This window comes from Amblyomma mixtum, chromosome 2 (assembly GCF_055824585.1).
Source record: "Amblyomma mixtum isolate Tamu chromosome 2, ASM5582458v1, whole genome shotgun sequence".
NCBI classification, from domain to species: domain Eukaryota; kingdom Metazoa; phylum Arthropoda; class Arachnida; order Ixodida; family Ixodidae; genus Amblyomma; species Amblyomma mixtum.
Window position 1 is genome coordinate 19,984,152 of NC_143013.1, and position 24,022 is coordinate 20,008,173.

Here is a 24,022-nt window from a genome sequence, read left to right on the forward strand (position 1 = left end):
GCTCCAGAAATTTCGACCACCTGGAGTTATTTGTTGTTGTTGTTACCTCTGAAGAAATAGCACATACCCACGGTATGTACCACTCGCTCATACTTTATTCTTCTTTATCTTTCCTTCCCAATCACTGATCGGTCGATAGAACAGCCTTTCTCCTCTTGGAAAGCAAAAAGCTTCGTTCGAACCGTAGCCAGCGCCGAGGCGGTCAAGTAGAAAAGTGTTCGCCCAGATTCGCATTCAGCATGGAAGAGTTGTGTGCTGATGAATCTTCCCATCCTTAATGTATCTACCATCATCGAAATGCTGCGGCTCTTGACTGTGTTCCATTCCCTTTCAGGGATTGGCGATATTCTGCAAAATCCACAGCACGTGCGTACAATCCACAAAAGCCGATACGGCGCTGAAGGTAACCCGAACCTTGCAACGAATATGCTTGTCTGTGCTGTTAGGGAATCACTAATGGGCGCATTTCCCGTCGTTCCTTTGTTTTTCGCTTACAGATCATTGACTGTTGGAACCTGGCGCTCATTAACAAGGTACAGTGATCGTAAATTGCCACTTTCCAGTGAGTGATTACTGGTTATAATAACCTTAGTGCTGCTGCACGAACACAAAGAAAAGCTATGCAGCTTTCTTAGAAACTTTGAAGGTGAAGAAAAATACGCCCTATTCTAGGCCCGAATTACTAATTACTCCTATCTTTTATTAAAATCTACTCTACTCAACGGAATTCCCGTGAACTTACTGGACGAAGCTATCAGTGGGTGTAGCTAGCCCCCACGCAGGCCCAAAGCTACAGATGCTTGTTGGAAGGTTTTTTTTTTGCGTTTACTTGTTTTTTCAGCAATAGCTGCTCTTCCTCCTCGAGGGATACAACTCGAAAACCCGGCCGCAAAAGTGTCCTACGATGTGCCTGGCAGTTCACATTTTCTGCCCTCAGGTGCAAGAAAAACCGCAAATTGGCAGTGCAAAAGCATTATTAGCTGAGAAAAGTCCACTGGCAGATAAATGCTTCTAAGACCACCAATAATCATCATCATAGTCGTCGTCAGCTTGACTACGCCCACTGCAGGGTAAAGGCCTCTCCCATGTATCTCCTATTAACCCTGTCCTTTGCCAGTTGCGGCCACCGCATCCCCGCAAGCTTTTTAATTTCATCCGCCCACCTGAGAGTGAAATGAAAAGCAGAGAATTTAGGCTGCGTTTAAAAATCACTGGCATGCTACTCTGCATGGGGAAGGGAATTTTGGAGACGGCGGAAGTACAGAAAAGGTAAAATAAAAGAAAATAAAAAGGAGAGAAGAGGAAATGCGGCCATTAAAAGGATATTATGGTGCATCGGCGAGTAATGATGTTACGTATGTAATGACGAAGTGCACTTTCTGCCGCCTCCTGCTACGCTTGCCTTCTTTTGGTATCCAGACCGTTCGTTACCCTTAACGACCATCGGTTATCTTTCCTTAGCATTACATGCCCTGCACAAGCTCATTTCTTCCTCTTGATTTCGGCTAAGATATCATTAACCTGCGTTTGTTCTCTGACAGACTGTGCCCTCTTCTTGACCCTCATCTTTACACCTGCCATTTTCCTTTCCATTTAAGTTGAACCATTTTTGTTATCCTCAACATTTCTGCCCCATAGGCGACTGCCGGTAAGATACATCTGTTACTCTTCTCTAGAGGGAATTGGTAAACTGCCATTTGCGATCTGAGAGAACCTGTCAAATGCCCCCCCCCCCACCCTATTGTTATTCTGTCCGCCGCGTTGGCTCAGTGGTTATGGCGCTCGGCTGCTGACCCGAAAGACGCGAGTTCGGTCCCGGCCGCGGCGGTCGAATTTCGATGGAGGCGAAATTCTAGAGGCCCATGTAGTGTGTGATGTCAGTGCACATTAAAGAAAACCAGGTGGTCGAAATTTCCGGAGCCCTTCACTACGGTGTCACTCATAGCCTGAGTCGATTTGGGACGTTGAACCCCTTCTTATTCCAGTTATTTCGCTCTCATGATCAGGCTCAGCGGTCACTACCTGCCCTAAATAGACATATTTTCTTATTAGTTCCAACGCCTCGCTACCAATTGTAAACTGCTGTTCACTTCAGAGGCATTTTAAAATTACTTTGGTTTCCTGCAATTAATTGTTAGACCCACCATTCTGCTCTGCCTGTCAAAGTCATTGATCATGCTCTGCAGTTCACGTTCTGAGTGGCTTAGCATGGCAATGTCATCAGCGAATCGCAGATTACTAAGGTATTCTCCATTAACTCTTGTCCCCAATCCAAGCCTCTGAATTCCTCCTCTAAACAAGCGGTAAATAGCATCGGCAAGAACGTGTCTCCCTGCCTTTCACCCTTTCTTATTGTAATTTTATTGCTGACTTCATGGAGGACTATGGTGGCTGTGCAGCAGTTACAGACCTCCTCCATTACTTTTGCATTCGGTTCATATACAGCCTGATTCCGTAATGCCTGCATGACTGCTGAGGTTTCGACTTAGTAAAATGCTTTCTAGTAATCTATGAAGCCTATGTACAGGGTTGGTTATATTCTGCGCATTTCTCTATCACCTGATTGATAGCGTAAATATGGTCTGTTGTCGAGTAGCCTTTACAAAAGTCTGCCCGATCATTTGGTTGATTGAAGTCTAAGGTTGTCCTGACTCCATTTGCGATTACCTTAGTAAATCCATTATAGGCAACGAACAGTAAACTGATCGGCCTGTAATTTCTCAACTTTTCTGTACCTATTGCATGGGCCAAAGTCTAGCCGAGAAGGCTAAGGGCACAGATAATTCACATGTATGTTTTTCTGACCACATCCAGCGAAATGTAATTGAATTTGAAGTCCTTAAATTCCGCTTTCTTACGTATTAAGACGATGTAAGCGCTCTTCCAAGCTTCCGGTACGCTCGAGGTCATAAGAATTTGCGTATACAGGGCTGTTAGTTTTTCTAGTACAATCTCTCCACCATCCTTCAACAGATCTGCTGTTACCTGATCGTTACCAGCTGCTTTCCATTTTGCATTGCTCCTAAGGCTTCCTTTACTTCCTCTTTCGTTACTGGCGGGATGACCCTTTGCTGGGCTTTGCTGCCTCTTTCATTAACGTCCTGAACACTTTGGCTGCTCTATAGATTTGTGTTAAACTCTTCGGCTACTTTAACTATCTTATCCATATTGCTAACGACATCGCAGTCTTTGTTTCTTAACTCTGCTTTTTGCCTACGCCTAATTTCCTCTTCACCGCTTTTAGGCGACCTCTGTTCTTTAGAGCATGCTCGATTTTTTTCGTAATAAACTTCTTTATGTCGGTTGCCTTGCACTTATTAACTTTGATAGCTCTGCCAGTTCTATTCTGTGAGGTTAGAGGCTTTCATGCTTTGGCGTTCCTTAATCAGATCTTTCGTCTCCTGAGAGAGCTTGCCGGTATCCTAACGATCCTACCGCCTATTTCTATTGCCCACTCGGTAACGATAGCTGCAAGATTATCGTTCACTGCTTGAACACTAAGGTTGTCGTCCTGCGTTAAAGGGACGTCCTGAACTCCTCTACTTTACTTACCTCTTAACGCTAACTCGTCGGTGAATTCTGCCTCACGAGCTCCTTCTTCAAGTCTAGGCTGATCCTTCCTGTGGTCGCTACAACGCACCTTTCCGAGGATCTCCACATACCGTACAACATCAGAGTGAGCGCATGGAATGAAGTCTGTTTCATATTTAGTCCCACCATTGGGACTCTTCCACGTCCTCTTCCTGTCCTCTCGTTTGCGGAAGAAGGTATTCATGATCCGTAAATTATTTCTCTCTGCGAACTCTACTAATGACTCCCCCCCTGTTATAGCACACAATGTCATTTACCACTTCATTGAGACGCACGGCTCTCGTATGTGCGGCGCGTGTGGCTACATTTCTTCTCGCGTTCGCCAACCATTGCGAGGAGAGCTGTCATGGTTATTCGACATGTAAGGCAAAAGATTCCATAAGAAGTCTATAGACTGTCTATAGATCATTTTTATAAGGGTTCTCATATTCAAGTTCCATTTTCAGTGAGAGTGGTCTCTGTGATTAGAGCGTGGTAGCCTATCGATGCAGGCCAACTTTTATTTGTCCTCGTTGTCCATTTAAGCAACCTCAGGTGGTCGAAATTTATCCGTAGTTCAACAGTACGGTGCCCCTTACAGCCTAACCCATGCGTCACTTTGGGCACCTAAACATAATATACCTATACCAACCATTTCATGCTTTATCGTGCAGTCGCAAGTGAAAAAAGATTAGCACCAGCGACGTACGACCGGATAAGCCGATAACAACGCTCAGCACTACAGTTATGAACACGCAGACATCAAAGGTGCCAGGTGTGTTCGTAAAGCACGACGCCGCGCCAGTCGCGCGCTGCGATTTTCGACGCTCCGGTGGCGTCATTGCGCTCTTTTTTTTACACTTGACTGTCAAATCTGGCTATATGCACCTTCTCGCTTGTCAATGCTGCCTTGTCGATAGCTCACGAATGACCCAAAAAGTAGCAAAGGGAACGGGAGAAAAACAATAGTTTAAAAGAACAGGCGTGAGTTTTTCATGCTATAGTGGACGATAACTGCTGCTGTTCTGCAGCGAGATGCAATAGTTTGTGGGTGTCGTGTGTCGGTTGAAGTGATGTGAACAGCTATGCGTGTATGGACGTGGTTTATATATAAGTCAGATTGCTGATAACGCTCACGGCGTCCCCGTTTTCCTGTAGCATCGAAATACATCCGTGTGCGTCAGGCACGCGTAGCAAATACATTCGCTTCCTGTCTTATATTTACTTCGCCTTTCAGAAGGTACAGCCAATCGTAACTCGTTTCAGTAATCGGGGAGTTTCGCTTCATTTTAAAAAACAGCCCTGCCGCTCTCTCACCTGTCGAAAAAGGGCAACTAGGGGTTTCGCGTTTTAGTGGCTCTTTCGATACTTTTTTCTGCTGCCACTTACCCGTCCACTGTGCGATGTACAGGCGCGGACAAAAGTGAACGGAGCACCCAACTGTCTTCGAATATTTTTCACGCGTCACCTAACTGAAATTTCCAACAGTGCTGCGCACATGCTGGTAGTGGAGGTTGGTGGGCTTTTCTTATAGACAAACAACGCTTCTTCATTACCAATGGAGAAAGCGTGATTACACTTCGAACGCAATAGCGTGCTCCATTTACTTATGGCCGCGTCTGTACTGTGCGAGGCCGGTGTACAGTCACGAGTAAAAACGATTAGCACACATGACGGAACACCGGAGCGCCGGATGACAACGCGTGGCGCTGCGGGTGGCAAAGAAGCTGATAACGAGAGTGCCGGGCCGTTCCCATTCTACAGTACTAGGGGGGTTCAGCGGACTGTCACGGACCAGCAAAATTACCGGCTAAAAGCAGCGCTATCATCTATTGTTCCCGCGAGTTCCTTTTGACAAACCATCGCGGACATAAAAAAACAGGAATGAAAAAAAGCCACATTTGCTCATGATAACCAAGCCAAAATAAATGCTGCATGCACAGTCACGTAGGGTCGGCACTTCCACGCTCGGGCGGTGCACGCTTACTTCCTGCCGTTCCCCTCTAGGCTGCAAACATGGAAACGGCCCGATAGGCAGGTCTGCGAACCGCAGCGCCTCGTGGTGAGATATCCCAATTCTGATCGCCAGTGATCTGTGATAATATTTTTTGCTCGCGACTGGTTGGTTGGTTGGTTGGTTGGTTTATGGGGTTTAACGTCCCAAAGCGACTAAGGCTATGAGAGACGCCGTAGTGGAGGGCTCCGGAAATTTCGACCACCTGGGGTTCTTTAACGTGCACTGACATCGCACAGTACACGGGCCTCGAATTTTTCCTCCAAAGAAATTCAACCGCTGCGGCCGGGATCGAACCCACGTCTTTCGGGACAGCAGCCGAGCACCATAGCCACTGAGCCACCGCGGCGGCTTTTGCTCGCGACTGTACTGTGCGATGTCAGTGCACGTTAAAGAACCCCAGGTGGTCGAAATTTCTGGAGCCCTTCACTACGGCATATCCATAGCCTGAGTCGCCTTGGGACGTTAAACCCCATAAACCAAACCCAACCATCCTTTCCATCCACAGGCATCGCATCTTTTATCACAGCCGTCAACATCTATTATGACTGGCTGTCAGCTTTAAAGTTAAAAATGGCTGGGATAATTGGTAAACGGCCAGAACAGTGACATGGGGGGGGGGGGGGGGGGGAATAATCTTTGCGAATTAAACTGTCGCAAACTTGCTGATAGCTGCCGGAGGTGAACAATACGTGGAAGTCATTCCTTGGCTTTCTCTCACTGACGTGCTTCTTTATAAGCTTTCGCGTTTAAATAACTAAAAATAAGACACTGGCGTTGAAAGATGCGTTCCAGATTTTTACAGAAAAAGTCAACGAGCAGAAAAGAAAGATGCAGTCCAGCTGCTTCACCTCGCAGTAAGAAACCTTCATATTGGTCTGGCATCGTTCTCAAGGCCTAGTTATAGAGCAGAGACAATACCTGGTTTTTAGCGGGTTATGCAAGAAAATGCCGTGTTTCATCTTAGCTGTCGTCGCTTCCCAGCTGTTACTGCCGTGTCGGTTCAGCGAATATGGCATAACGTACTCTCTTCCTCGCTGGCATCGCGCAGCTAACAGAAGAAGACTAATGGAAGCCAAGGCGACTTTCGGGAGGCTCATGCAGCAGTGCAAGAAACATCTTGTAGCTACGGCCAAGCTGTTCCCTCCAAAAGAGTTCCCAACGGTAAACGCCAACCAGTTTGTCCGTGTTCGCCCACTGGTTTTGTTAGGATGTGGTAGCAAGGCAGTTCTCTCCCTTATGAAAGGGAGAGGAGGCTGTGGCTGATTTTTCCTTACCGTCATCCAACTTCGCGATTATCCGTGACACAAGAAAGTTCTACTCTTGTTACACTCGCTTGCCTCATTCAGAAAAAAAAATTAACCTTCCATGTTGCTGCCTCTGGTGACTTACCTTGAGCATAGATCTCGAGCCATTTGAAAGATTTCACCTCTACATGCCGTTCTGTTTAACACTGAACTGAACAGCCTAACGATTCAATGTGGCTCTATATATATATATATATATATATATATATATATATATATACAATGTAAGATTTCACTCTAATTATCAATATATCCGCAGATCACCCAAGGGCAGTCCTGTATTTTTTTTAAGCATGAAATGCTTTTGGCTCCCGTTGTCGGCAGTGTGGTGACGTCACGCCGATACCGAGAGCCAACATCCGGACACTGAATTCCACTCATCCGGGCACTGAATTCCACACATCCGGGAGCTGAAACGAGAGCATCCGGGCACCGTACGAGATTTAACGAGACTCTCTAAGAGAGAGGGCCGATTAGAGCAAGAGGGGAGCTCCAGGGCGAGAAGGGCTTTGGGCGGGAAAGCTGCTTCCGCGCCGTCCCCAAGGATGGCGCTGCGGTCCCACACTCACGCATGTAAAAGACCGGCCGCTGGGCCTTCAGCTCATGACGTTTCCCCCTTTGGCAGGCAGATGTATACATGCTCGCGGAGTATTCGAACGCGCTGCATATACATTTTTCTCAGGCCTGCGTCTCGTCGAGTCCGCGTACGCTTCTGCATTATATGGACCACTACCTGCAAGAATATGGGCCACTACCTTAAGTATCTTCATAAAAGCGTCCCACAATTTTCAATTTTTAATATTTTTATGCGGGAATGTTGAACATGTACCCGCTGTCCGTGTGTCTCCTGTTTTCTATTGTTGCAATGCGTAAGTTATATTTTTCCTCCTTCCTCTGTGTTCCATCACTTGGAGCTCATTCTCCTTGCAGGACACTTTAAAACAAATATTTGGTGCAATATTTCTGCTATAATGCGCCGTGGTCTACTCCTGTGACAGCAGAGAGATTTTAAACGCACTAGGTACGGCGTGTTGATCAACCAATCAATCAACCGATTGATTGATTGATAGATTAATTAATTAATTAATTAATTAATTAATTAATTAATTAATTAATTAATTAATTAATTAATTAATTAACCAAATGGTTGGTTGATTGATTGATTGATTGATTGATTGATTGATTGATTGATTGATTGATTGATTGATTGATTGATTGATTGATTGAGATCAATCGATCGGTCCATCGATCCTTTACCGCAGGCTGTGGCCATCGCCTGCCATTACTACAACTCCTGCCGAGACTCCATACCAGAGAAGACTGCGCGGCAGGTATGACTGACATTCGATGACAAGAAGCATGTCCAAACAGGGCGTGCACTGAGGGAGCAGTGAAAATTTTATTTGCTCAGTTCAGAACTTCATAGCAAATCGAACACCGCGGGTTCTGAAAGCACTGAATCGTTTTTTGTGGGGCTATATCACATTCTCTATGCCGGCGTAACATTTTCCAAAGCTGTAGAACTCAATGCGGACTACTGCGTGGGTCAAGTGTGATTAATAGTGAGATAAACATCTTAGCTCGCTCAGCGGTGCGGCTCCAAATGCATGAAATTTCTCGTCTACGCTACGTGTGCGCACAGAGGACGCAATTCGAAATGCCGAACTTTCCACAAAATCACCGTCGTTGCTGTTTTGGCCAGCAGTCGCCTATTCGTCTCCTACGCTTTCTACGCTGGGAGTAGGGTGCACTGCTTAAAAAAGAAAACACTTTTTTATATTTTGTCAATTTCTTTGCAGCTTTTAGTCTGTGGAATTGGTGCAGCCTTGGATCGGGTAAGCGCAATATATTTAGTACCCGTCTAGCACCGACCTGCCAACAATAATCTCCATGTGCGACTGCTGAGCAAAATTTTAAAACAAGACACACAACAAAGAAACTAAAAACAGGGTGAACATTCTTGTTGTTTTTTTCTTGTTTTTGCACTAGGTGCATGCAGCACAAAGATTAGAGATAATGACAACAGCTTTTATTACTTGGCGACCAGAGCATGACAGTGCTTGCCTCGAGAAAGCATCACAATTCGTAGTGGGCGAACGGCCAAAGTGATGAAGGAGTTTTAATCTGGATCGCGTTCTATGCTAGCGGCAGAAGAACATAATCTTGAAATCTGTCGCGTATTTTCAATGTAGACCTGCGTTCTGCATATTTTCGCTGCACGAATATGCTCCTAGCGCCGTTTGTTCATCGAAACCGCCGTGGCCTCCAGCAAGACACCAAGAAACGACTAATACGTTCTGGCTTGTGTTGAAGCCTAAAACAATTCATCTAAAATCGAAAGTATGCACGATAGTAAAGCACGGTGTTATTAGTGGCTGATATGTCCCCGACAGCAGCATTACCTTCTAGAACAGACGGAAGAAGCTCAGAGGCTAAAAGTTTTGTTTGTATTACAATCTCAGAACGGTAGTTTTACAGCATACAGCATTCCTCATAATGAGTGCTTCCGACTATATCCTTCGGGGAAGCGCTTAATGTATGCTGATCTTAGTGAACGGTTTAAAAAACCGAACTGACCCAAAGGCGACACCTATCGAAATCTGCAGCAACGTGACATAACTTCTTTGTGCGAAACAACAAGGCGTAGTGCGTTAGTGCGATCGCGTGTGAAGTTAAGGGACGATGGAGCAGCATAGTCAGAGAGATGCTACGTGCAGCTTCTTGCTATCTGAAGGTGAAACTAAGCCTCGAAGTCAAAACTTTTTCAACCACGCGCAATGCTGTGGTGCTGATATCGCCCGCGCAGTGGTAGCTGGAGGTCTGCATCTGTTTATATATATATATATATATATATATATATATATATATATATATATATATATATATATATATATATATATATATATATATATATATATATATATATATATATTATAGAAAAGAACGTGAAATTTGGCTCCAGTACTTCTTTTAAAGGATTGCAGCAAAATCAATGCATGACTAAAGTTTTTTTTTTTTTCAATACAGAGTGGACTAATGTACACCCATCTCAACATATCGGATGAAGCCAGAAAAGAGATTATTGACGGAATGGTAAAAATCTCATTGCTCGACATTGCTCCTGGTAACCAATTTCGGGCAGACTGAGCCCAGCATCTATGCTGTTATCTATGCTGTCGTTCTGTCGACTAGGGTACTCACATTTACACGGTCAAAAGGCAAACTGTACCACAGGGAACGCTTCACCGCATTCCGCAATGGCACTGTCTTCCTTTCATTAGTCCTCGCGCTGCTGTTGTTCTTACTTTGAGAAACATTTCTTTTGTTGTTTCGAGATTTGTTAAACCAAAGTATAAGAGAAAATAACATACCGACGCAAGTGTCCGGCGAAGATCTCATGCAGTTCCGTGCTGGGCTGCGCTTTACACACACCGCAAGAAGCCTTTTATAACCCTTTAAGTTATTGTGTACGCAAATCTATACAAAGCGAACTCGCAGCTTTTTTTAAGATCGTGCTGCACCGAACAGTGATTTCAATTTTTCACGCTAATTTAACATTACTCGAGTCACAAACTGAGCAGTTTTCTTAGGTGAACTAATCAGCGCCGGTCCTGTTTTTTCCAAGAAACATGTACCAACTAGCTCAACTCTCCGTTTTATTGAATGAACTCAGTAAATAGTACTTTTTAAAAGAGCGGGCTTCATACGTACTCTGCCATTTCCGTGCACGAAGATTTTGCCCCAAATAATACAATCTTTTTTTTTTAATTTTTGCTGCAATTTGCAGCGTCGGAACCGAAAGGGATTCTGCGATCCCTCGGGTGTTTATTTGACGAATCATGTTATTTCGACGTTACAGTTCTAGATAACTGCAGCACATTGCACAAAATATTGATTTGGTTAGGTTTCGTGTACGCGCTTGTAAAAAATTAACCGTTCGAGTTTTTCAGTTGGAAAGATAACGAATTGGCTTTCATGTGGCTTGGATATAACATACAGGCGGAAAATGCTTGTTTTTAACCTAAATAACGAGCGGTGAATGAAAGGTCTAATAAATAACTGTTTCGAGTTAGCGCCCGGAGTACATTTATTTTGTTTAAAAGGAATAATTTTATTACTTAATATTTGATGCGTATTTAGCATCTAGTTACCGCGTAACGGGTCTATAAATTCACGTAGAGATTTCCTCAGAATAAATCATAGCGTAAAGGTAGCATTGGAAATTACGTTACTCCTGTTTCCTTGGTTTTTCTCACGTTTGAGTTTCATCGTTGCTTTCCTGCTACACTTGCTGTAGTTTTTAGACTTGCTGCACTTTTAAAGAATTTGATTGAGTCGACTATCTTAAGAAAGCTTTTCATAAATAATGACCAGTAAGCGACAACCCTCGTTACAGGCAATTTCACTTCCACGGAAGCGGTAGCCTGTGGTTTCCCTGGAACACATTTTAGTCAAATAGTGAAGGACATTTGAGGAAAATTAGTCCCTCAGCACTATCTTTCACTGTCGCTCTTTTAGTGGTGCTAGTTGTGTGTAGCTGTGCTGCCTGTCAGAATAGTGCACCACAGCCTCTAGCTGACTGCTTTGTAAATAGCCTGTACAAATGACCCTTCCTGCACATAACCACGCGTAAAAAATACCGCGCAAGAAAAAAGCAGCGGTGGCTTAGTGGTTTGAGATTCCGCCGTGTATGCGGAAGGTGCGGGGTTCGATCCCGAGTACCTAATGGTAACTAAGTTTACACTGGCTTGGTGCTCGGCTTCTCTCGTGTGAAGTACTTGAAAAATAAGTCGTCGACGCCATCTTGTGAAGACCAGAACGCCTTGTGTCGTGGAGCTCTTTGGTCAAGGCTATCCTCGCTCCATTAAAAGGGATCACCATCAGTAATTCCCTTCCTGTTTTTGGTTTTAATTTCTTTTCTTTTTTTTGCTCCTCCTTTCATGTGTGCATCAGATCTGCGTCGGCCGAGAAGCTACACTGAATACGTCCATGCAAGCCATCGACGACCTCGCCACGTACACACGTTGGGCTGCCCTCGCTTTTGGATGAAAACAAGGAAGAAAGGAGAACCGTCGTCGCTATATGCCCCTGGCCTCCGAGCCTGAGGTAGTGGCTCAGGCACGCGGCCGAAATAAATTTCCGTGGATGACGCTATACGTATAGTAATATACATGCTTGAAGCTACCCAACCCCGCCTAACCAGAGCCACCATGCACGACTCCATGATTTGCACTTGGAGAGGCCTCTTTAGGCAGCTATGTTTTTTATGTGTGCGTGGCACAGCCGACTAAGGATGCCTTTACAAGTGCAAACCATGCAGTAGTGCCTTGGTGTCCCTATGTCAGCTACACCTCAAAAACATAGCTGCCATGCTCCGGACCTAGCAACTGCCACACAAAGCAGCCTAGCAGCCGCCACAGAAAACCAGCTCTCCACTGCGGTGTGAAACCGCAGCGTATGGGAAGAGGTATTTGCATATAATTTTAGAGCGCAGCTCTTAGGCGCCCATTTCTGCGTTTCGCGGCGTCGCCGTCGCCGTTGTCCGTTGTAACCAGCAGTGGACACCTTTAAGCTGCGAATGCAATGGAGCGGGAGCTTGGAAAGGAGAAAGTAAAAGCGCAACCTCCTCTCCCCCTTAGCAACCGGCGCGTCGGTGGGGAGCGCGGCTGTGCATAGCAGCCGTGACGCCACACAGCAGCGGTAGAACGAGCGCGCGCGCGTCAGCGGCGGCAGCTACGCCGCCGCTCCTTCGCGAGACGTCTCATTGCAGTCGAGTGAGTGAGACGCATGGCTCCGAAGCGGCCCAGTGATTTCGCGCCAACCGGTTTGGGGAAGCGGCAGCGGTCGCCAGATTCCCCCAACACCAAACACCAAAAGAACAAGGAGCGAATGCGCATGCGCCGACTCAACATGTCACCAGGTGCGAAAGCAGGGGAGGCAGAATGGACGAGGCTTTCGCTAAGCACACTTTAGAATTTCCAAAGTGTCTTCGGTGTATTTTTTTTTTTTCAGAAAAGAAGTATAATGTCAGCTACCTCACCATCACTGCACAATTAGCAGCTTGTCATTACAGCACTCTGTACAACGGCCTTGTCGCACCAGGCGGGTTTCCGTCTCTTCAACTGTGTGTACCACGCAGGGCATTTGTACAGGGCTCCACACGGCGGGAAAATCCACGCGCAGAGTCAATAGGAGGAGGAGGGAGGAATAATAGGAGAGGCGAGTTGTGATCGCTTTTCTTCGCTCGGTAGTGTGTGCTCTGTGTAGGGAGATTGTGCGCAGTATTAAACCCAAGCAGTCCATGTAAGCGGCCCTATATTCGAAATGTATTGGTGAAGGTCGGTCATACAAAGAACCAGAGTGCAGCCATCCTATTCCAATACATGGGCTAGTTACCGGTGCGGCTTGGAAAAACACACGGTCGAATCATTGGCCAAGGTAGCGGAATTGCAAGTGCGCTGGCTTGTGTTGCTGAGGGGGAGGGGGCAGGGAGGACGTGCGTGTGACCACCCACAACAACGCCAAGAATTTCGGACAATGTTCCCTTTCCCTATTGAAGTGTTCAAAAATCGCAACAGTTGAAGGCGAGCAAGCAATTCCACAACTACAGCTCGAAACAAGAGCGCAAAATATTGAGCTGAAAGAAAATTTCTGTTCGCTTACAGTATACCGCCATATGTATGCCCGGGTTCTTCGATAAGGTCATAGAAAAGAAAGTGGAAGAGGTGAACTCACGTGCCAGTCGAAGAGCATTTGAAAAAGAAGAAATGCGGTTCCCTAGCATGCATTCTTGCGCCCATCTTCATAATAGCCAGCCGTCTGCATACACTTTTGTACAGCATGCAACTCTTTACAATACCTTCAACACGACGAATGCGTGCATAGCGATACGAATGCGTTAAACACTGCAAAGCAAGCCTGTAGTGTGCAGCTATTTTAGCAGTACGTGCCTTCCATTTGCGCTTCTCTTAACGGAGTTCACACTGACGCCCCTACATTCTTTGAGACTCTGCGAAAATAGATGGCTGCGTCCTCTGTTGTTCAGGCGAGCCATATCTTTGATGCGGCCTTCCACAGCACGCCACGTATTACTGATCTAGCCGTATTAGGGACACTGGCCCGTTTGACGACATTCAGCGTCCGCACAACCGCACCTGCCCAAAGGGTAAGCGCAGGCGCAGAGCAGGCGTAGCCTGACCTTTGTATAGGTGCACCTGTGCGGCTACACTGACGGATAAAGGTGGGCGAGGAAGGGGAGAGGGGACTCCGGGAGACCGGACACAGCAAAGACAAAATGTAATACGAATTGGAAAAACAGCGCAATCAAAGACGAGACACAAGAGAAGGACAAAACACCAGCGCTGACTAATTCGCTGACGGATTCGCTGGGACGACTGCGACGAGCCGAGTTGGGGGGCCGCTTTTCAACAGCTGGCATGACGTCACGTAGAGAGAGCGCCTCCCCCACGGCAGCGGCGCGTGGAGGATTCGCTGGGACGATCGCGACGAGCCGGGGGGGGGGGGGGGGGGGGGGGGGGGGGGGCTTTTCCACAGCTGGCATGACGTCACGTACAGCGAGCGCTCCTCGCGGCAGCGGCGCGCGGCTGCGGCATGGAGGATTCGCTGGGACGATCGTGACGAGCCGAGTTGGGGCCCCGCTTTTCTACAGCTGGTATGACGTCACACATAGGTCACGCTAAAGGTCAATGGTGGATTCTCCGGGACGACAACCAAGAGCGGAAACCTCGAGCAGTATTGCTTTCGCAATAAAAATGGCTGTGGCTTAGCTAAGGTTAAGCCTTGATAAGCGAAAAGCTCTCGCTGCTTTTCAGCCAACTCCCAAGCTACCACTTCTGGATCGGTGTTGCTGCGCCGTCCGACTGTTGCTTCTTCTTCTCCTTCCATGGCAAGTGTCTGCGCCTGTTCTATGGGCAAGCGCGCCTTATACAGACCTTTTTCAGTTTTAGCCTCGCTCCCAGCGCGCCGAACACCGCCATGTTGCTTTCCTCCTCTCTGGCTGGTTCGGAAAGGCGGTGTCCGTGCGTACTGTGCGTTCTCTGCGGTTCTCCGTGTTTACTGTATGCGGTTGCTTAGCTGTAGTAGCCCGATTTGGATGTATGTGCGATTAAAGCTGAAACGAGGTTTTCGGGAAACCACTGCGCAGTCGTCTGTCGTTCAAACAACTACAGGAAGCGAAGGCGGCTTGAAGCGGAGCAGTGTGAAGAACACAGAGAGCCACGGCGGCAGTGCGGTTGCGGGCTGTTTCAGCTACACATATCTTACACGCGAGCAGCTACTGCTGATGTCGCTAAGTTACGTGTCGTCTGTGACCCTCGCAAAATCAAACCATAAGTAATAATTTGGGTAAATGATGCAGCAGCACTGCGGGTTACGTGAAACATTTCTGTTATAACTGCCGACACTGGCGACTGATTATTAACGTCAACGGCACTGTAAACATAGCTATTTGACAGTACTTGAAAGCCATGATGCATTGCACAAATGCCACAGCTGTCTGCTTGCAGTAAATATCCGATAAACTAGCAGGACTTAAAAACTGAGGGTCGCAGCTTTGACGTATCCATCTTGCATCGTGACACCTCATGCTTCGGCCAAATACTATTTTCAACTGACGCCATAATGCAAAGTGCCGATTGTTTAAAAAAATGTGCCTATTAGGGACGTGCAATCAGCAGGCACGCAGTGCCCACCCGACCACACGTACGCGCTTTCGGCATTAATCAGCGGCCGCACCCGAGACGAACCAAGCAGATATGCCCCTTAGGGACTGTCACAGCAGGTGCACCAGTTTCGAGTGTACAAATTACATCGCGTTCGAAGGCCAGATGATTCTCTACTACATCTTTTTCTGAGTTTAGTGAAATGTCAACGACGCGAAGCTCCACATGCAGTTTCCTCTGTTCCTGCGACACTTTGCTTCGACGCGCGGCGCCGACGGATGCATTGGCGCTCCGCAGAGCGCTGCCACGCACTCGCATGTTCATGCTAAGAGTGGACCACCCTACATTTGCACGCTTGACCAGTTATTTTACCATTAGTACAAAGTAATCAAGAAATTTATGCAAAAGCCGCAATAGAATTCTGTGCCAGCGGTGCCTTCTCCATGTAGCACTACAGAAAGTACCGTTTTAAGCATGAAATGCTTTTAGCCCCCGTTGTCGGCAGTGTGGTGACGTCACGCCGAGACCGAGAGCCATCATCCGGGCACTGAAATCCACTCATCCGGGCACTGAAATCGAGTCATCCGGGCACTGAAATCGAGTCATCCGGGCACTGAAATGTAGTCATCCGGGCACTGAAATCGAGTCATCCGGGCACTGAAATCGAGTCATCCGGGCACTGAATTCCAGTCATCCGGGCTCTGAAACGAGAACAGCCGGGCACCGTACGAGACTTAACGAGATTTAACGAGACTCTCTAAGCCCTCCTACGCGACCGGCATGCAAGCAACGGTTGGTCTCCAAACGAGTCACAAAAAATAACTGCTGCCAGTGCCTTCTCAATGTTTATCAAGATATCAGTCGCGCTGTGCGTTTGATAATGCACGGAATTATAATTTCCGATTTCTAATAACGCCTGCAAAAAGCACATAAATGCCACGTACACTTCGTTGTCGTACGTGATCTCTTAGGGGCTTCGCGCATCGAAGCAAAGCTGCGCAGGTGCACAGGGGCCCGGGGGAGAAGCGCTGCGTTCAAAGGGCAAGGCATCGCGCCGAGCGGGTGGTGGCGTTCCTCCCTTGCTTTACGGTGCGGTTCGGGTGTCCACCGAGATGGCAGAGAATTACTGCGCCATTTCCTTTCCTCAAAAAACCAAATGGCAAGGCATCGCGCTGAACGGGTGGTGGCGTTCCTCCCTTCCTGTACGGTGCGGTTCGGGTGTCCACCGAGATGACATTAGGCCCGTAAACATTTCATGCTTACTCTACTCTCGGTTACGGGAGAGGCAGAGATTTTCTTTAACTCGCGATGCTGTGCGGAGGTAAAATGTTTCACTGCGTCGTCGTTAGTATTAAGCATGAAATGCTTTTAGCCCCCGTTGTCGGCAGTGTGGTGACGTCACGCCGAGACCGAGAGCCATCATCCGGGCACTGAAATCCACTCATCCGGGCATTGAAATCCACTCATCCGGGCATTGAAATCTACTCATCCGGGCATTGAAATCTACTCATCCGGGCACTGAATTCCAGTCATCCGGGCACTGAAATCCAGTCATCCGGGCTCTGAAACGAGAACATCCGGGCACCGTACGAGACTTAACGAGATTTAACGAGACTCTGTAAGCCCTCCTACGCGACCGGCATGCAAGCGCCGGTTGGTCTTCAAAGGAGTCACAAAAGATAACTGCTGCCAGTGCCTTCTCAATGTTTATCAAGATATCAGTCGCTGTGCGTTTGATAATGCACGGAATTATAATTTCCGATTTCTAATAACATGCAAAAAGCACATAAATGCCACGATACACTTCGTTGTCATACGTGATCTCTTAGGGGCTTCGCGCATCGAAGCAAAGCCGCGCAGGCGCACAGGGGCCCGGGGGAGAAGCGCTGCGTTCAAAGGGCAAGGCATCGCGCCGAACGGGTGGTAGCGTTCCTCCCTTCCATTACGGTGCGGTGTGGGTGTCCACCGAGATGGCAGAGAATTACTGCGCCATTTCCTTTCCTCAAAAAACCTTGCGTTCAAATGGCAAGGCATCGCGCTGAACGGGTGGTGGCGTTCCTCCCTTCCTGTACGGTGCGGTTCGGGTGTGCACCGAGATGACATTAGGCCCGTAAACATTTCATGCTTACTCTACTCTCGGTTACGGGAGAGGCAGAGATTTTTTAGGACGGTGCAGAGGGAAAATGTAGTGAAAGACGCGGTCGAACGCAGTTTCAATCTGTTCGTGTTACCGGCGCAACGCAGAGCAGACCGCTTGAGCGCTTGACAGCAACACTGCTGTTAGCTCGGAACGGAGCGGTTTTTATTTTATAATTATAACTACAACATAGAAGCGCTCAGCAAGTTTCGTGCTCGCATTGATAAATGTCTCCATTATAAATACCAGAAAGCCGTTAAATGAATTGCGCACACTTGAGTAGAAGCGCACCTCCAATGTCGATTTTCAGCACAACTTGCAGGGAAACATCCGCGTCGCCGCTCGCCGAATCACGGGCCATTTTGTTCACAGTTGCTCAGTGCATACAGTGCAAAACTTTGCAGGTCAGAATCATGCAAAAATCAACACTCGGACAAGGCTGAACAGCGCGGCGAGTACTCGCTGCCTGTATTGCAGCGGCGGCCACCCAAGCCAACATGGCGGAGAAATCGGCCAGACGCAAGACGGCGCTGCTGTCGAAAGATGGCCGCACGCACCTGAAAAAGGTCTATACCCCGCCTTTCAAATGTGCACTGCGCACGGCTGCGGTGAAAAGTCAAACGATGGCGAGGATGGCCGCCTCTTCTATGGCCGCCACCGCCGCTCACGCATTCGCAACGCCTTGCGAAAGAACCTTCTCCTCTTGGGACGGCGGCGGCGACAGCGGCCACCTGCGCTCCGCGTGACGTCACTCGGTTCCGCGCATGCGCAGCTGTGGCTAAAATTGATCACGGCGCATGCCGGACCCGGTGTTGACGAGCCTAGTGAAGCTATAGCGTGCCATCGTGGTCCGGCCGCAGAAGACGACGACAGTCCCAGTACGCCTGCCAAGCACGCGCAGACTGGATTTCGTGGCTGCTTAACTGCAAGGCCGGCGGCGCGCTGTTCCGTTCCCGCCTGGCTGTGCGCGTCCAGCCGAATATATTTGTGGAGACCCGACGACTACTGGTGTCTACGATTCGTCTCCACAAATTTGGGGACTCCGGACTTCGCGTCTTCGTTCTCTGCTCCTGCCCTGCGCTTGCTTCAGCCGCTTCGCTAGGCCTACCACTGCCCCGAGCTCGAGACCCCGCCTACCTTCCATCGTGTAACCCCCGGCCATGGATCCCTCCACTCCTGTACCGTCTCCGTCGCCTCTCATGCTGCCACCTCATGAGTGCGCGGTCTCCGTCCTCAAGCTCCCCGACACAGCGCCTTGTCACGGCTCGCTATGTCTGGCCTCGCATCAACGTCGACGTTCGCCGCTGATCGCGCACGTGCCTGAGCTGTCAGCAAAGCAAAGTGCATCGACACACTGCGACGCCGCTTGGCACGTTCCCGTCTCCGGACGCCCGCTTCAGCCATCTGCACGCAGACATTGTCGGTCCCCTTCCTCCCTGCGGGAACCACAGCTACCTGTTAACCTGCATTGACAGGTTCACGAGATGGCCTGAAGCGATGCCTCTTCTGGACATAACGGCGGAGTCGATCGCAAGAGCACTCATAACACTGTGCATCACCCGCTATGGTGTCCCTTGCGCCATTACGACTGATCGTGGTCGTCAATTTGACTCCACCTTATTTGCCAACCTGTCTCGGCTCCTCGGTGTCAACACATCAAGACGACCTCTTACCACGCGATTTCCAACAGTGTCATTGAGCTTTTTCACCGGCAGTTGAAAGCTTCACTTATGGCATCCGCTTTTACTTCGCCATGGATTGAGCGCCTACCCTTCGTCCAGCTTGGTCTCCGCACTGCACTTCGCAGTGACTCTTCTACCTGTGCAGCAAAGCTAACGTTTGGCACTACTCTCCGTGTCCCTGGCGAATTCTTCCAGTCCTCGCCACCCACGCCGGCTGACGTCTCAGATTACGCTTACCGCCTACGTAGCACTTTGAGCACCGTTGTTCCACCCTGTGAGCGCCAATATTCTCGTCGTGTCCACGTCCCCTCCGACCCTCAGCGGTGCACTCACGTCTTTGTTCGCCACGACGCCGTACGCCCGCCCTTAAGGCCACCATACGATGGTCCCTACCAAGGGCTCCGGCGTGCCCCTAAGCACTTTCTCCTGCTCATCAACGGCCGGCAGGACACAACCTCAGTTGACCGCCTTAAACCTGCAAATCTTGACACCGACGTCATCGCAAACTGTGTCCCTGCATTCCCTCCCGACCGTGCCAGTCCTCGTCGTGTACGATTTGCGCCAAGAGTATCCGCTTTTCGCCATTCACCCCGCTCATGGCTTCATCGCTAGAGGGGGGGGGGGGGGGGGGGGGGGGGGCTATAGCGTGCCATCGTGGTCCGGCCGCAGAAGACGACGACAGTCCCAGTACGCCTGCCAAGCACGCTCAGACTGGATTTCGTGGCTGCTTAACTGCAAGGCCGGCGGCGCGCTGTTCCGTTCCCGCCTGGCTGTGCGCGTCCAGCCGAACATATTTGTGGAGACCCGACGACGACTGGTGTCTACGATTCGTCTCCACAAAGCTTTTCGCTTCAAAAGCAGCGCGCGCTGGCCGGTTTCACCACGTGACAGTCGTCGGCGGATGGGGAGACGGAAATGCGAGGGGCAAGCGTGGTGCGGCATTCTTCGAAGTTTCAGGGTTTTAACCTTGCCCCCATGAGTGGCTCCACCTGGAGGACATAACACAAGTAAGCGCACAAATGAACGCGGGAGATTTCAGCTGCTGCTCCTACTGGGACACGACGCAGTCACCCAGAGCATGGCGAAAGTATGGGAGATTTTTTTTTATTGCTGAAATAGGTGCAAAAACTTAAGCTGAGGATTGAGTAATCGGACGTGTCGTATTTTCTTATTTTCTTCCGTTTGCCATTGTTGCCACATGCCACGATAAACAGCTGTGATCACTGCCGCCGTCTTTTTTTAGTGTAGCATATAGCGATGTGGCTTTTGTATCATCTCTGTTTGTGGACAACGGGAAACAGGTTCAAGCTTCCCACGAGAAGGAAACAGCGCGCTGGCAGAGGGCGCAAAAAGAGGCACGTAACATAAGGCGCGCACTATTTTAAGATTTATTCCACACGTGGCGAAACTCAGAGTGGGGATGGCAGAAATGAAGCACATAAAGACCAAAACATAAAATAACAAAACTCCCGCAAAATACGAAATGGTAAACATGAAGGTCCATGACACAGGAAAGGAGCCGCATCTTTGTCATTTCCCAAGTCGCAACTCTTTCTTGCTTGTCCGCATCTTGTAGTTCGTCTAACCTCGTTGTTACGAACCTGTTTATAACAAAATAATGATATAACGAAAGGTTTGGGTTTGGTTTGGTTTATAGGGGTTTAACGTCCCGAAGCAACTCAGGCTATGAGGGACGCCGTAGTGGAGGGCTCCGGAAATTTCGACCACCTGGGGTTCTTTAACGTGCACTGACATCGCACAGCACACGGGCCTCTAGAATTTCGCCTCCATCGAAATTCAGCCGCCGCGGCCGCGACCACTGAGCCACCGCGGCGGGGCATATAACGAAGGAATGACGATTACCTCTGGAAGCTCGGTCAACACGGGCTACAACGAAGCTACGGCTATAACGAAGTAATCGCCGGGCCCCTTCAACATATATCGTTCATTTTCAAAAATGAACGATATATGTGGCACTTATTTTTCCATTGATGCAGTGCAAGCACTGGTACTCTAAGCGGAGCTGTGAAATAAAATAGATAGTCGTGGAGAGCACGGGCAGTGCTCTATGAACAAAGATAAGGATGTTGCGCAACACTCAGCGCTAAGGACCTTGTCAAACCCAAACCCAACTAAGGAACTTGTGCGAATCCTAGGAGTAACTCGGCTAAGCTCGGGTTAGTTCGGAGGAGCGTCGCACAGGCTGCAGCCAATGGGAGGAAGCTCGGGTAAGTTTGAAGGAGCGTCGCGCCAGATGTGGCCAATAGGAGGAGGGCGTCGCGCCAGCCACCGCCGAGTGGAGAGGGGGCATGACGATGAAGAGAGAGAAAAGCGGTTGCGTGCGCATGCAAATGCCAGAAAGGAGAGGGGAATAATCAACACATGTATTGCACGTCTGCTCGGTTAACTACGGTAAAACCCTACCCCTTTTTTTCTTACTAATGCGCATAGTTTTCATGGTTGCTGAAAACACTCCGGTCATAGCGAACGCGCAGAATTCTGAGAGGCTGGTAGAGGCGTTTGTTGGAGAGTAGTTCGGCGTCGTGGACGCTAGGCGGCGCTACGCTATCCCTATTTACTGTAGAGGTACGGAGAGTTGAGCTAGTTGGTGCATGGCAGGATTAAACAGCGCACACAGGATGTGTGGGGAACACAGGACGGGAAACAACCCGTCAAAAAAAAAAAAAGAAAAATATGGCGGTCATACCGTATGTTCATGGTATGTCGCATCGCCTACGACAAGTTGGACATAGGTCTGGAGTAGATAGAAGTTATGTTTTCTGCGCCCATTAAGCTAGGCAGCATTTGTGCTAAAGTAAACAGGAAAATAGATGACAAGAAAAGCAGTGCAGACAATGGAAAATGCCAGGTAAAACATGAAGTATCTTTTTTTCCGTGCGCAAAAGGGGTTGTGTGCAGAGTTCTATTCACATGTGGCACGATTTATATCGGTCAGACAGGAAGGTATCTCAACATTAGGCTACGTGAACATGAAAACTCTTTAGGAAAAGTTTCCTCCTCGAACCTAGCACTGCATTATAAAAAATGCAGTCACAAAGCCGCCTTTACACTCTCCTTGCATGCCTTTGTTCAATAATGCTCCAGCTTTGTACAAGCACAGAGAAAAACTAACTAGAGAATTAAAAGAAGCCTACCTCATTCACAAGAATCCTGACACGTACGTGCGTAAGCACCACTTCGGCCATCATTCATCCCTGCGAAATCGCATACCTAGACAAAGCTGCCTGATGACAGTTATCGTATCTGCGAAACATGCGCACTTGGTTGTCAGATTGCTATTTTACTCCAATAAACCATTCAGATCATAGTCAGCGCTCGTGTCTTGTCGTTTCTTCTCTGTGTCCTCGTCCTGTGTGCGCTGTTCAATCCTGCCCCATTTTGCAGTCACTGGATAAGTTTTCCAATGACTCTAGACTTATTTGGGAAAGGGAAGAGGAGAGGTTCAGGCGGCCGGACAGACCGCCAACGCTGCAGGTAGTGTACTCTACTGACAATTTCGGACGCGCGACCAACGCACTTGATGCGCGAGTGTGTTGTTCTACCAACTGCGCCTTTCATGCACATTATGTTTGTCATGCGTCCTTCTTGCATATGTCTCATCTCTAGCCACTGTTAGAGAACGCCTCCTCATCACAAATAACTTCCTTTCTCCTTCTCCAGATCGAGTGTTGCCTACAGTTCCACGCCTAATTAACGACCTGGGGAGAGAGACGTGGGCTATTTATTTCGCATTCTTGCTGCAGTCGACTCATTTCGCGGATATTCGATTAATGACACGTGCAGCTGAGTAAACGCAGATGTTTCGTCACGAGACAGTGCAGGTACCCTCTCATATCAAACACTGAAGGTCGAAAAAAACATATATCGACTCCAGTGACAGGTGCGAAGGCCAGACCCTGAACCGCCACTGTTTCAATTCTTGCCGCGAGCATACCCTCAACTTTCCCTAAAAAAAAATAGAGACGAAAGAAATGTACTTCATGAGGTGATTTTGAAGGCAGCTGATTCTTCGCCTTCCTTCTAGTCATCCGAAGTTTTAAAACTTTCTTTTTGAGAGTACCAACACGAGCACAGTCAACGCTGCGTCCACTGTCCCGTTACCTCTCACAGCAAGTATAGAACTGCAGTGTGCAAGGCTAAAGTGGGCTCGAACTGCACAGCTGCCAATAGCTGAACTCCTCTCCTGCAACTAAGCGAAAAGCTCGCCTGTGCCACTCATTTCGCCCTCAACCATGCATCATGCGCCGGGAATGTTCTGCGTTCTGCTCTTCTTCGCGGCTGCGTTTGTATGTCGCGAAGCATCGGGCTGCAGTGGTTTCCACATACGTGAGATTCTCTTTTCTTCACCTTTCCTTCCTCTGAAAAATAAGCCCCATTCCTTGCTGCATTTTTGCGCGAAGTTTTTGCGCGAAAAATGGCTGTCAACGCAAGCAGATTACTTTTGAAATCGGTCGATGATAGCGACACCTGTGTTTCGTTCTTTGGACTTCCCTTACAAACATTTTCTAGACAGCCGATATACTGTCCATATACTTTGTATAACCTCTATAGGCTCTCTATAGACAGATCTTTAAGAACAGTCTATATGCAATGCAGTTGCTATAGACAGT

General features: G+C 48.4%; 1 protein-coding gene across 3 annotated transcripts in view; it reads left to right on the forward strand.

The window, feature by feature from the left end:
• Window positions 1–11,983, forward strand: part of LOC149358595 (uncharacterized) — a 32,776-nt gene extending 20,793 nt beyond the window's left edge. Inside the window, exons 2-6 of one of the 3 annotated variants that reach the window (XM_089568876.1) lie at window positions 6,636–6,748; window positions 8,154–8,222; window positions 8,691–8,726; window positions 9,919–9,984; window positions 11,845–11,983. In XM_089568876.1, the coding sequence (XP_089425002.1) occupies window positions 6,636–6,748; window positions 8,154–8,222; window positions 8,691–8,726; window positions 9,919–9,984; window positions 11,845–11,940 (380 nt within the window). In that variant the 3' untranslated portion in view covers window positions 11,941–11,983. The remainder of the gene's footprint in view (window positions 1–6,635; window positions 6,749–8,153; window positions 8,223–8,690; window positions 8,727–9,918; window positions 9,985–11,844) is intronic. The other 2 variants (XM_089568878.1, XM_089568875.1) reach the window with 2 other exon arrangements.
• The last annotated feature ends 12,039 nt before the right edge of the window (window positions 11,984–24,022 follow it).